Source organism: Crocuta crocuta, unplaced genomic scaffold (assembly GCF_008692635.1).
Source record: "Crocuta crocuta isolate KB4526 unplaced genomic scaffold, BGI_CrCroc_1.0 scaffold737, whole genome shotgun sequence".
NCBI lineage: Eukaryota > Metazoa > Chordata > Mammalia > Carnivora > Hyaenidae > Crocuta > Crocuta crocuta.
The window spans coordinates 212,753-224,878 of record NW_027527804.1 but is presented as its reverse complement, the minus strand read 5'-3'; the positions used below and the strand labels follow the sequence as shown (position 1 = coordinate 224,878).

Below are 12,126 nucleotides of genomic sequence, written 5' to 3'. Positions count from 1 at the left end.
GCACAGTAAGCGGTTGGCAACCAGAGGCCAAAATTCAGTCCGGGTTGTAGGTCAAGAATTGTGGGTTTCGAGGACTCAGCATGAGGAAATGACTTCTCATGCACTTCACACACAGGATAACACTCTTTCCCCATAACCTTCAATCTTTTCCTTTCTATAGGATCTCTCCCTTTAGTACTCAGACATAGTTTGAACCACATAGAATTCAAACCCAATACTCTGGCTCCCTCTGGCACTCTTCCCTTTCCCTGAGCACCCACGTCCAAATTTCACTGAATTCTAGCCACTTGATCTCCTAGACATGGCCCATGTTTTATTTTGTTTTATTTAAAACAAAAACTTTCCTTTGACCCCATATCCTTCTCCTGCTACTTCCTTCACCTTAGCTCTGCACTCTCTGTAATGAAGCTTCTCCAAAGGGTGGCTCTAACTTTGGTCTCCAGTTCCTCATCCCCACTCTCACTGCTGGCCCCTGCTCTTACCCATTCTCCAACAGCTCACCAACAATGACTTATGTGATGCTAATACCAGCGCACACTTTCCTGTCCTTATATTATCTGACATTTCACGCCTCTTGGCCTCTGTGATGGCACAAATCTAACTGGTATTAGGGGTCTGAGGGAACTTAGTTTGGATCAACGTATATGATGAAACTCTTACCCTGCTTCCTATAAAAATCTGCCACAGAGCAGCACACCGAAATTGAGGCCCTCCTGAAACCTAAGTCAAGGGCCTTCTTTCCCCCAATCTCTTAAGTGTGCTGGCCTAAAGTGAAAGCCAGAAATCAATGGCCATTTTTGGTGTCATGCTCTTCTTGAATATCCATGGTCATAAATGAACGTTTGCAAATCATTTGATATGTGCTGGCTAAATTAAGCCTCATGGCACGACTGCAGGCAAAAGGCAATAGTATCATGAATATCCTCATTTTAATCATATTTTTAAATGTTTATTTTTGAGAGGGAGAGAGCAAGGGTGAGCAGAGGAAGGGCATAGAGAGAGGGAGACACAGAACCCAAAGCAGGCTCCAGGCTCCGAGCTGTCAGCACAGAGCCCGATGCAGAGCTTGAACTCGCAAACCATGAGATCATAACCTGAGCTGAAGTTGCAGGCTTAACCAACTGAGCCACCCAGGTGCCCCATTATCCCAATTTTTTTAGATAGGGAGACTGGCACAGGTGTTAACCACATAGCTGGGATCAAAAACACGGGCAGTCCGATCGCAAAGTCCCCACTCTTAACAATGGTATTACAGCGTGAGAGGGGGTGTCCAGCCAAGTGGGAGATGGCCGGGCCCACCCATCACCTTCTATGCAGTCCAAGGTCAGCATCACCTAGAAAGGCAATCACTCACACAGCATTCCTGCAGATGATGTTTGAAAATTTACCTTTTTATTAATTTAAAAATCCAGAAATACAGTGACTACATAAATAAGTACCCTATTTAGGTACATGTCCCATGAGAAGAGTAAAGGGCTAATACTGTTACATTATTCTTACTTGTGTACACGAGTTAACTATGAAATGCCTACAACTGCTAAGTGGTGTTTATGGTCTTTGTTGTTCCAAGTGTTTATGATACAAATAAATATACAAGAACCACATCCATTCCTCTAACTACAGGTGTCTCAGCCTCTACTCCCCACGTCCCATTGCCTACACAACACTGAATGCTGGATTTCCACATTGGCCCAGCACAGCTCCCCAGCTCGTGCTTCACATGGCACTTTGTAAAGGTGTGTCCCAGCACCCAGGGGCAGAAGTCTATCTAGGGAAGCTCTCTGGGTGTTCCCTCTCGGTTGAGCTTTCAGAGAACACCTGGGTGGGAAGGCTTTGGGATGAGTCATCCAGAAGGGGAAATCACCACTTTGCTTAGGATCCAGTTACTTGTTTCCACACTATGGAAATACTGCCACCTCTGGGAGGGAGGCAGCAGTTGCTGAACACCCTTGTCCCCTTCCTCCGCAATAATGCTCTGTGGCCTTTCAGCCCTGGATGTCCTACCTCCCTCTCCCTTGGAGAATATGAAGGAAGGTTTGGTAAGAGGCTTATCCACCATGAAGGCCTGGCCATGAGGTGCCCCTGTGTCTCTTTTAGGAGAACAGACTCCTTTACACCAGGTTGCCATAAAGACAAGACCTTTTACATTTTTCCTTATTGGTGTCAAATGTTGTAAGGAAACTAGTGTTCATCTCCGCCATGGTCATGAGGTGGGAAATACAGGATTTCTGGGCCCCTAATATTTCTGACTACTCATCAGAGTTCATTCATGCCTCTCAGAAGGGATAAATCTAGGAGGCAGGCTTGAGATCCTTGTGGAGAATTGAGAGTTTTGTCACAAAGATGATTTCTAAAGCCAGACCTCAGAACGGAGAACTTCTACTTCTGGGATTGAGCTGCAAATATACATTTTTCAGAGCAGCCTTGGTTAGGATTCACGATTCAGATCCAAGTTTGGTGGATGACAGAAGAGTGGTAGCAAGGTTTAGAACAAAGATCCTTTTCAGAATTTCTATTTCCCCCAATGGAGAAGTACTTCTCCTAACTGAAGAGGCAACATTCAGAAGATGTGGCAGGACTGAACCCCTCTGCAAAGTCAAAATCAGCTCCTGTAACTGGAGAAGGAAAACTGCCCTCTTAAGGAGCTTCTAGAATTTCATCACTTAACTTAAATTTTTAGACTATTGAACTACAACATCAAGGAAATTAGCAAGTGTCGAGCTATTCGTAACTTCTACTGACTCGAAAACACATAAGGTTGCCTTGTTACCTTTGACCAACCAGTTTCTTCAACAATTATTTTGTTTTGCATGGATTAAGTTTCTGAAGATTTTACCCAGTTCTAACTTTTTTACGGGGGTCCCCATGGGAGAAAAGAGAAGCAGTCTCATTAGGGAAACGTTAATTACTTCTTCAAAGGGAATGCGACCATGAAATAGTGTTTTTATTCTTCACCCTTCCACCAGAGTTGGTGACTTTAGCAACCACACCACTGACCAAAGGGCAGAGCCTTCTGCTCACAATTCCTTCTTTATCTTCTTGGGTACCCACAACTTCAAAGCTACCTGGGAGCCAGGCAACGGAAAGGAGGGGGGAGTCTATGCTGGCTGTGCCTCAGAATGAAGACTGCAGTTTAGTGTTTGTGTCTATGTCTGTGTGTCTGTGTGTGCGTGTGCATGTGTATCTGTGTGTGTGTGTGTGAGGATGGGGAGTTAATTTTTTTCTTAAAAACACAAGACGTTCTAAAATTCAAAGAGTATGATTTCATACAAATATTTTCTCTGTACTACAGAACTCCCACTAAGCATTTCTCTCCTCTTTCTTTCACTGGAATAACTTTCTAGATAGAAACTCTAGGGTTTTGTTTACTCTTTAACCTGTAAAGAAATGTGATTCTCCCAGAAACTTAGAGCAGGACAGTGGTGTTCTATCCCTCTTTACTCCACAAATAATTCAAGACTCTCCCAGTCTCTTTGGAGGAGATGTTTAAGGACTGACACACCACTACACATAAAGGAGCAAGTTATGCTGTGCATGGCGTGAATAATGAACTGCATTTGAGTTTGGGGTTTTAGGGCACTGTTGACTTAAGCAAAATAAGCCTGCAGTCCAGCTGCAGCTTGATTTTTCTTGCTCTATCCTTTCCAATATCGCCTGTCTCATCTAACAGTGGCCCTTTTCAGACCTTTCCAGGTACAAAACCTTGACTAAATCTTCAAGCTCTGTTCTGCACACACGACTTGAACACATCTGGCTGATCTGAGCTTCTCCTTCAGTGAAGATCTTCCACTGGCCTAGAAAGCAAACACAAAGGGGCCCAGAGAGGTAAGAGGAGAGCAGAGCCAATTAGAAGTGTGACCAACCCAACCTGGTCCTTACCCACTCACTCGCCAGGGGAGCCAGAAGCCAAATGTCAGGTGGTTTCAGCAAAACAGGACCCAAAACACTTTTGTGGGGACAGATATGGAAAGTTGGCCACAGAGTGTTCATTTCAACACACAGCATTTGTAAGAATCCCAAAAATAATATGTAATTGCCTCCAGAGTCAAACCTAAGTATTATTATTTTTGGAACATTTACAGTATATTTAGCATTTGCAAAATGCTCCACTATTGGGCTGTTAGCTCTTTAGGTGGCTCCGTTGGCATCGGGTCAAATAAGGCACTTTGGAAAACAGTACCTGTGCATTCCTAAGGTCCTGCTTACTTTTCGGGGGGCAAGATACTCATATAGGTGACTTGATCATTTACTGCTCTTTTTTTTCTATTCCTGCCCCTTGTTAAAACTGCCCACCTCGGTTTCCTCCTGTGCTTGCATGCTATCTTTACAGCCCCCTCTTAGGATCCCTCAATCCCTTGCTGTGGCTATCCCTCCCATTCTCTGTTTTCTCCTCTCCCTCCATGGACCTGTCCACACTTCCAGCATGTCCTTACCAGCTTGTCTCTTCTCCATTCTGTCATGCTAATTCAACAAACATTTTTGAGTGCACTCCCCATGCTGAGCACTGGAAACCACTCTAGATCATCTCTTTTTTCAACCCTCCCTTTTCTGGCTGTCCCGGTCTTTCAGTGGCAAGATCTTCCTTCTCTTCAGTGTCATCTTGCCATGGTAAAGAATCTTCATGACAAACTTCCCACCATCGATATCCTCTTCGGTCTTTTTCTTCCTGCTCTCATGGTGTCACAGCCTAGGGATTCCTAGTCCAAGGTCAGCGAGCTCCTCTTAATCCAGAACCAATTTTTGAACCTCTTTTCTTTCCCTAGCCACAGGTAAACATGACCCTCTTCATTATGGACTCCATTTCTCTGCTCCTTTGTCTCTTAGGTTCTTCACTTTTCTCCTTTTCTCTTGAAGGTTCTCTTCAACTCAGTGGGAGATGGGAGAAGGGTTGGGCAAGGAACCACCTTGTACCGAAGCCCTGTTGTGTGCCAGGATCTGAGAGTCACATGACAGAAAGGGTCAGGCTTGTTCTTCTTTGTCCTCAGGCAACCCTGCAGGATCACCTCATTACCCACTTCCATCAGCTGCACACAGTTGGGGGCACACACCATCTACTTCCGTTATACACCCCCAATCCTGTTAAGCGTAGCATAGTGCCTTTCTCACAATACAAACAAAAACATGTTCCTTGAAATTCATTGGTAATTTTAAAAATCACATCATTTGTACCAGATCCTAGACTCTGCCCCCTTCATTCCCAACCCCTCCATTTGAATTCTCCTACTGTTCAAGTTTATGGTCTATCAGTCTCCCACAGAATACACAAGGAACCTCATCAACCATATTTCCAGCTGTCCACCATGGAATTCTGCTCAAATGGCCTTTATGTCTCTGAATCTAAACATGTTCCAAATGAAACATATTTTTTCCCCACCAATACCTGCCTGTTCTCCAGAACTTCCTTTTGGCAAATTATCACTATTCACCCGGTCTGTAAAATTGTTACTCCTGGAGTCATTCCAAACTCATTTCTCCCTTTGTAGCCCTCTTGATGATTTAACCTCAGAGGTTTCCCTCACAGTGACCTCTCCTCCCTTGTCCAACTGACTTAATACAGTATTTTAATTCAGACTGCCATCAGCTACTTACCGCTGAGAGTCCACTTTCCGCTCCACACTGCAGGCATCTCTTTCTAAAAAAACAGATCTGCATGCACCATGCACTTGCTTAAAATCTTCCCCTGGGGTGCTCTGGCCTGGAAATCAAGTCTAACTTCTCAGCATGGCATAATGGCCTCTTTGGAATATGACCTCATCAAAGTAGGTACATAATAAATCCATCTGCTAGCCAAGAAACATCTTTGCAGAGCACCATTTTTGTTATCACTAGGCCATTTGTAAATGTGCAGCAACTACCAATGCGATTGGCCTTCCATGTAAATTCAGTGGCTTCTTTGAGGGCTGCCCACCCCCACCTTTCTTGTTTGTTCCTGGCTGAGTCTCCTCTTAGGTGGCACCCTCTCCCTGAACTGATTTCCTGATCTGTTGCATAGTCACACCCTTCTCTTTCAAAATATACCTCCTCCCTGAAGCCCACCTGGCTCTCATCTCATTGTGTCTTGCAGATTCCCCTGAGTACTCAAGTATTTAACTCTTCAGAACTAGACTGATTCCCAGTGAAGGCATTTTCAGGTTCTGTCTTGCCCATTAAAATATCCTGTGGATAGAAATTCTGGGCCTTTTATTCTGTCAGAAGTGCTTGCCACTTCCTAGTGCCTGCATTAGAAAGAGGGAGAGCTGCAGGTATGCTTGAGTCCCTGCGTGCTTTTAAAGAAACATGACCTTTCGGAAGCATGACACTTCCAAAGAGTTAAACAGACCTGTGGTAGGACACGGGAATTGAGACGCTTTCATCTTCCATCTCTCATCCTCACTGCTGCGGGACATATCCTTCCAGACGTCAAGTCTCCACAAGTGTACCAGCCCTGGAATCCTGTGAGCTTTCTCTGACCTTCTTGACACGCTGGGGTTAGCAGTTTTCATTAAAGATGTTCAGGAAACCTTGACTCATGGTAGCTGATGCTCAGACTACATCTGAATTTGTATTCGCCTGGCCCAAGTTTTTCAGTTTGTATTCAAACCCCCCACCCCTCCTCGGCTGCTGAGTCACCCAGAGAAGAGACAGAACACCCTCTAAGGTTGACATCGAGCATTGCAATGTTCACTGAGAACACAAGGGGACCTTGTTTGGGGCTATGCTACGTTGAAGACTGGAGGCGTTTTCCAGGGAGGAGCATAGAAAGACAGGTACCACTTACTCAGCGTTGTCCTGGTTACCAGTTTGAAGTGATGGAGTTCCTCAAACATCCTCTTGGAGATCTTCTCAATATGGAAGTGCTGGAGGATGCCTGGGGCCAAGTAAAAAGTGGGGCAGGTGATCAGGCCCTCTCTATCTGGAACCACCATCCCCTTTTTCTGCTTGGGCTGAGCATATCATCTCATTACAGGGGCTTAGGAGTATCGAGCTGGGCTGTGTAATGTGCTTAACCAGGAACTTGGATGGCTCAAGGGTTATAATTTATTCCATCTGTTTCTTTGGCTCACTGTCCTCCCCTTGGTTCTCCAGAGGATAGAGATATGGAAGATAGTGTTGCTGACCATGGGACCCTCTCCTAGGGAAAGCCACATGGAATCAGACGTGGGTGCTAGTGGGAGCTTCTATAGCCAAAGGCAGTATTATAAATTCTGCCCTTGCCCCACGTCCAGGTAGATTATGTCCTTGCCAAACCACTGGGCCGCCCTTCTGGCCAAGCAGTGAGAGCCAGGAGTGGGATTGAAGACAGGTTGTTTGTGTAAATGGAGAAGCCATCCCTGTTCTTGAACTCACTGAAAAGCATTTTTTCCTTTGGGAAATCTTCACAGCTCCTTTAACTTTTCCTTACAGAAAATGGGGAAAGTTAAAATAAAGGGTGTGTGTGTTGGGGGGGCCCACAGTCTCAACTTTGCTTGAATAGCTTTAATCAGAATAACACATAAACTGAAAACAGCCTTGCAGTTAAGGAGCAACATGTTACCAGCCTACTTAATCCTCAAGAGGTCTAGAGGAAGCAACATAATTCAAGCCTGGGTTTTCCTCTGCTCACCAAGCACAGACCATGGCTGCCCACCCCTGAACAAGAGGTTCTTCAGATGCTAGCTACCGTAGCAAGTGTGGGAAAATATCCACGTGCCTTTAGGGGGTGACAGATATGGGGCAACCAAAATTGGACCCACTGTTAGAGAAGCCAACAGGACAGGGCTTAGTCCTAGGTGACCAATTACAGAGGAGCTATGGAGTTAGAGACGGAACATTGACATTCCTATGTATAGAGCAAAAATAAACAGGGACAAGATATGTGTGTTCTAGCATATTTTTTAAGGGGTGGGGAGGAACTCATTCTTTCAGGCAAGAGAAGTTGTGAAAAGGGAGAGGAAGAAGCCCTACAAATATTCAAGCCATTGTTTCTCAAAGTACGGCCCAAATGCTGCCTGAATTAGAATCACCTGGCCGTTTGTTATGTGTTGAGGTGCTATCTAAGGCCTACTAAATTCACGTCTTTTGGACAGGGCCAGGGAGCTGTGTTGGAAACTGGCTCCTTGTATGATGCTGATGCATAGTTAACTTTGAGCACTCTTGAGCCTTACTTACACCGGAGCCAGGAGAAAAAGGATGTGCTTTATTTCCCAACTGAAATCTCACCTGTTCATTTGGATTCCTAGAAAATGTGGCCAGACTGGATCAACACTAGCCTTGTTTTCTGTGGGATGGTCTGAAGGGCTGTAGGATCACAACGGTACAGCTGGCTATGACAACCGGGGTGAGTGATCAGAAAAGGAACTGAATGGGGCACCTGGGTGGCTCAGTTGTTTAAGCATCCAACTTCACCTCAGGTCATGATCTCACTGTTTGTGAGTTCCAGCCCTGCGTTGGGCTCTGTGCTGACAGCTGAGAGCCTGGAGCCTGCTTCAGATTCTGTGTCTCTCTCTCTCTCTCTTTGCCCCTCTCCCACTCATACTCTGTCTCTCAAAAATAAATAAAACGTTAATTTTTTTTAAAGAAAAGGAATTGGATGGACAGAATAACAGGGATTGTTCTTCCAGGTGAGACTCTTCTTGAGGGCAGGGATGAGGTTTTCAGTGTGTGTCTCTCCAGAGAATAAAGCATGATTTGAGAGACGTAGCCTCACACTGAATGGATGGATTTTCCTGTTTGTTGAGGTTCATATTGGAAAAGAATGGTAGGCTACAGTTTGGTAGATTGCAATCTGAGCTATGCATTAGAATCACCCTGGAGCCTTAAAAACAAACACTTATGCCGAAGTCCCATCCTTGGCCGATCAATCAGCATCTCTGGAGGGAGGCCCAGGCATTTGGTACTTACAAAAACCTCTCCCAGGTGATTCTGATGTGCAGCCAGGGTTGAAAAGCACTCCTCCAGCCTTTGTTGGTATAAGAAAAACAACAAACCCCAAGGGCCAACACTTACTTTTTGGACCAGGTCATGGTTAAATGTAAAAGGTCATAATCACCACCGTGTTAGTCATGTGGTAGTTGCTGAGCAATCAGGAAAGCTGACCCAAATGGAGGAATCAGTCGAAGTAAAATTAAGGCAAGTCTTTCCCTCCTTCCCTGTTTCCCCACCCCTTACAAAAAAAAATAACAAGGAATTAATATTGTCTTGCTCACCCTTTCGAATGGTCCAAACGTGCACCTCCACCTGAGGTGGTCTCTCTGTCTCCAGGGCAATTTTTCTGGTGGTCTCCCCATCCTCCATGAACACAGACTCATACACGGGCATGGTTTCTTCTCCACAAAAGTAGCCCTTGCTGTCAAAGCTTTGGCCCGGAAGTTCTTCTGGAATTAGGAAACAGGTATCTCATTGTTCATAGCGCCTCGCACTCATCAAAAGTGGACAATCAATGAGAACATTCTTACAGAGCTAGAAATTCCACCCATATTTTTTAGGCTCAGTTTAAGCTGCCTTGTAACAGCCACCAAATCACAAAGGACCACATGACCTTTGATTTAAGTCAACATGACGACAGAATCCATAGTCCTGCAGACCACTGGCCCACAAACCAAACTGGATCTACCCACCACAACATGAGAAGTGGACCTTCATGGGGAGGAAGAATGTGGTCAGGTACAAATCTCTTAGGCACTTCAGGGTACATAGGATTTTCCATGCTGGGTCCAGATCATGGTCTGTTTAGCTCAGTGTTACCAACAGAGACCCAGGGAATGGGCTGACAGAGGGTCTTGCTTAACTTCCCTGAAATCACTTTGGTATACTTAGAGAACATTTCATGACCCTCATTTATGTGTATATACTTGCCCAAAGGATCTATCCAAATTGGCTTGACATTTCTGAATGCTCTTTGATTTGTTTGTAAGGGGAACGATAATACCGGATCAGTATCCATGCCAAAACCTAGATGTCAGATTAGTCATATGCATGCTATGTCAAATGAACGGTTGGAAGACACAAAAAATTGGTCAAATCCCTCAACTATGGATCATTTAAAGTATAAACTAAACTGTTGGATTTCAGCTTCCAGGCATAAAGATACCAGTCCCTTCAAACTTCCCATTCCACTCCACTCTCCTCTTTCCTTGGACCCCTACCAAAAAAAAAAAAAAAAAAAGTTTCTCCAAGTTGGTGATCTGTGAGTTAAGTTTCTCTGCTGGCTTTGTGATCAGCACCCTCTTCAGCTGTGGCTTTAAAGTGTACACTCTCATCAGGAACAACAAAGAGAAGCCATGGACACTCTGAAAACTTTACATATGTGCAAATCGCTTCTTAGCCTTTTGGCTAAGATCAAGTGTAAACGTGTGCAGAAGTCATCTATAAGACTATCTGATGAAACCACTGGGTGCTGGGTGCTTTGGATCTGTGACTATAACTGGGGAGACTCATTGTTAGCAATTGGATGCATTTGGACCGCAAGTTGTAATCAAATTGCTATTGCCCATCTTTTGCTGACCTGATTAGCTTTCCTACCCTCCACCACCATCTCAGCAGTGTAAGGACAAAACCAAAGTTGTCTCTCAATGATTCCAGGTGGGAGTACTCAATTTGTAGATTATCCTAGGATCAAGCTTCCTTTCTCTTTTTGCCCTTTTTAGTTATTTAATTGCTTGCTGGGCCAGTCGTTTTTGGTGATATGTTAGGTAATTAAGGGATGTGTTCCAGCACTTTCCAAGTCAGAGAAGTGGGTGTCTGAGGTTGCAGGGACCTCTATGTATTTATCACCTTGAGAATGACAGCTGAGTTAACTTTTTTTTCCCCCACCAGCTTAATACTGGCTACAGCTATAACTGCCATGTGAAATCCATGATGGCTCTGTAAATACCTGTCATGTGCTAAAAGTTCTCCTGGTGTCCTGAAGAGTCCTTTTGCACCTCCCCACCACCCCCCAATGAGAGCTTAACTGACTCAGCAGAAGGGCTCTACCAACAACAAACCCCATCAGTGACTCAACCCTGGCTGGCACTTGAAAATATTAAGAGTAAACAAAGTGTATCTTTCAAGCTACCCAGTGGGCAACAACCTCCTCATTCCACACCCTCCACATCAGGATGCTTTCTTATCACTCCATGCTCACCTCGTTGCATTGCCTTCCAAGGAAGCCTGCTATGCTCACAGTCATTTCTGGCCATACCCACCTCCCTTGAGAATGCTTGTATCCTGAGCTCTCTAGAACTAAGAAATTGAGAAAGCATTTCCTTATGGAGGTGGTAATGGCTGATAAGGATGTATTAGCCCAGATAACTTTTAAGTCTTAACAGAGGTGTTTTATGCCATATGCCAAAAGGACTGCATAATTATGGGAATTCCAGATACCAGGGTGGTGTGGTGGGGATGGGAGGAGAGTTGGGGAACCTTCAGGAAGCGAAAGTCCTACACAACCTTATAGGTAGCCACTGATGTGCAAGGCCAGGCCTTGGCAGACAAAGCAAAGGTAAGACAGGGAAGTGAAACTCACATCTTCATTTTGGCCCTAGTTTTTGACTGGAGGAGACTGTAATCATATGTTATAAGGAAACTTTAGGCTAGATCATCAGTGAATTTGACTGATCTCTTCTCCCTTCTCAACACAAGTAACTAAATTTACTGTTCTTTTCTCCATCGATCTTCTTCCCTCTTCACTCTTTGTCCCCTTTTCTATCATGTGTCATCTTTTTTAAAAAAATTAATTAGTTTATTTTAAGAGACAGAGAGAAATCATGAGTGAAGGAAGGGCAGAGAAAGAGGGAGAGAGAGAGAGAGAGAGAGAGAGAATCCCAAGCAGGCTCTGTACGGTCAGTGAAGAGCCTGATGCAGGGCTCGAACTCACAAACTGTGAGATCATGACCTGAGCCAAAACCAAGAGTCAGGTGCTTAACTGACTGAGCCACCCAGGCGCCCCTGTCACGTGTTATCTTCTACGAGGCTGGTGATATCATAGTCCTCCCCTTTCTTGCTTCTTCACATCATTCAGGACTCGACTCAAATATCACTTCTTCAGAGAAGCGTTCCCTGGCCACTCTTTTGAAAGTGTCCTTTCCCATCCCCTCGCCATTCACAATCACCTGATCCTGCTTGGTTTTTCTTCATAGTACCCATCACAACCTAAAAACACCTTCCTGTTTGTGTTCATTGTCTTTC

General features: G+C 44.7%; 1 protein-coding gene across 2 annotated transcripts in view; it reads right to left on the bottom strand.

Moving 5' to 3' along the window:
* Positions 1-1,370: 1,370 nt before the first annotated feature.
* Positions 1,371-12,126, bottom strand: part of CHRDL1 (chordin like 1) — a 125,674-nt gene continuing 114,918 nt past the window's right edge. For both annotated transcript variants that reach the window (XM_077773725.1, XM_077773734.1), the window contains exons 10-12: positions 9,165-9,332; positions 6,758-6,847; positions 1,371-3,794 (exon numbers count right to left, since the gene is read on the bottom strand). In XM_077773725.1, the coding sequence (XP_077629851.1) occupies positions 3,664-3,794; positions 6,758-6,847; positions 9,165-9,332 (389 nt within the window). In that variant the 3' untranslated portion in view covers positions 1,371-3,663. The remainder of the gene's footprint in view (positions 3,795-6,757; positions 6,848-9,164; positions 9,333-12,126) is intronic.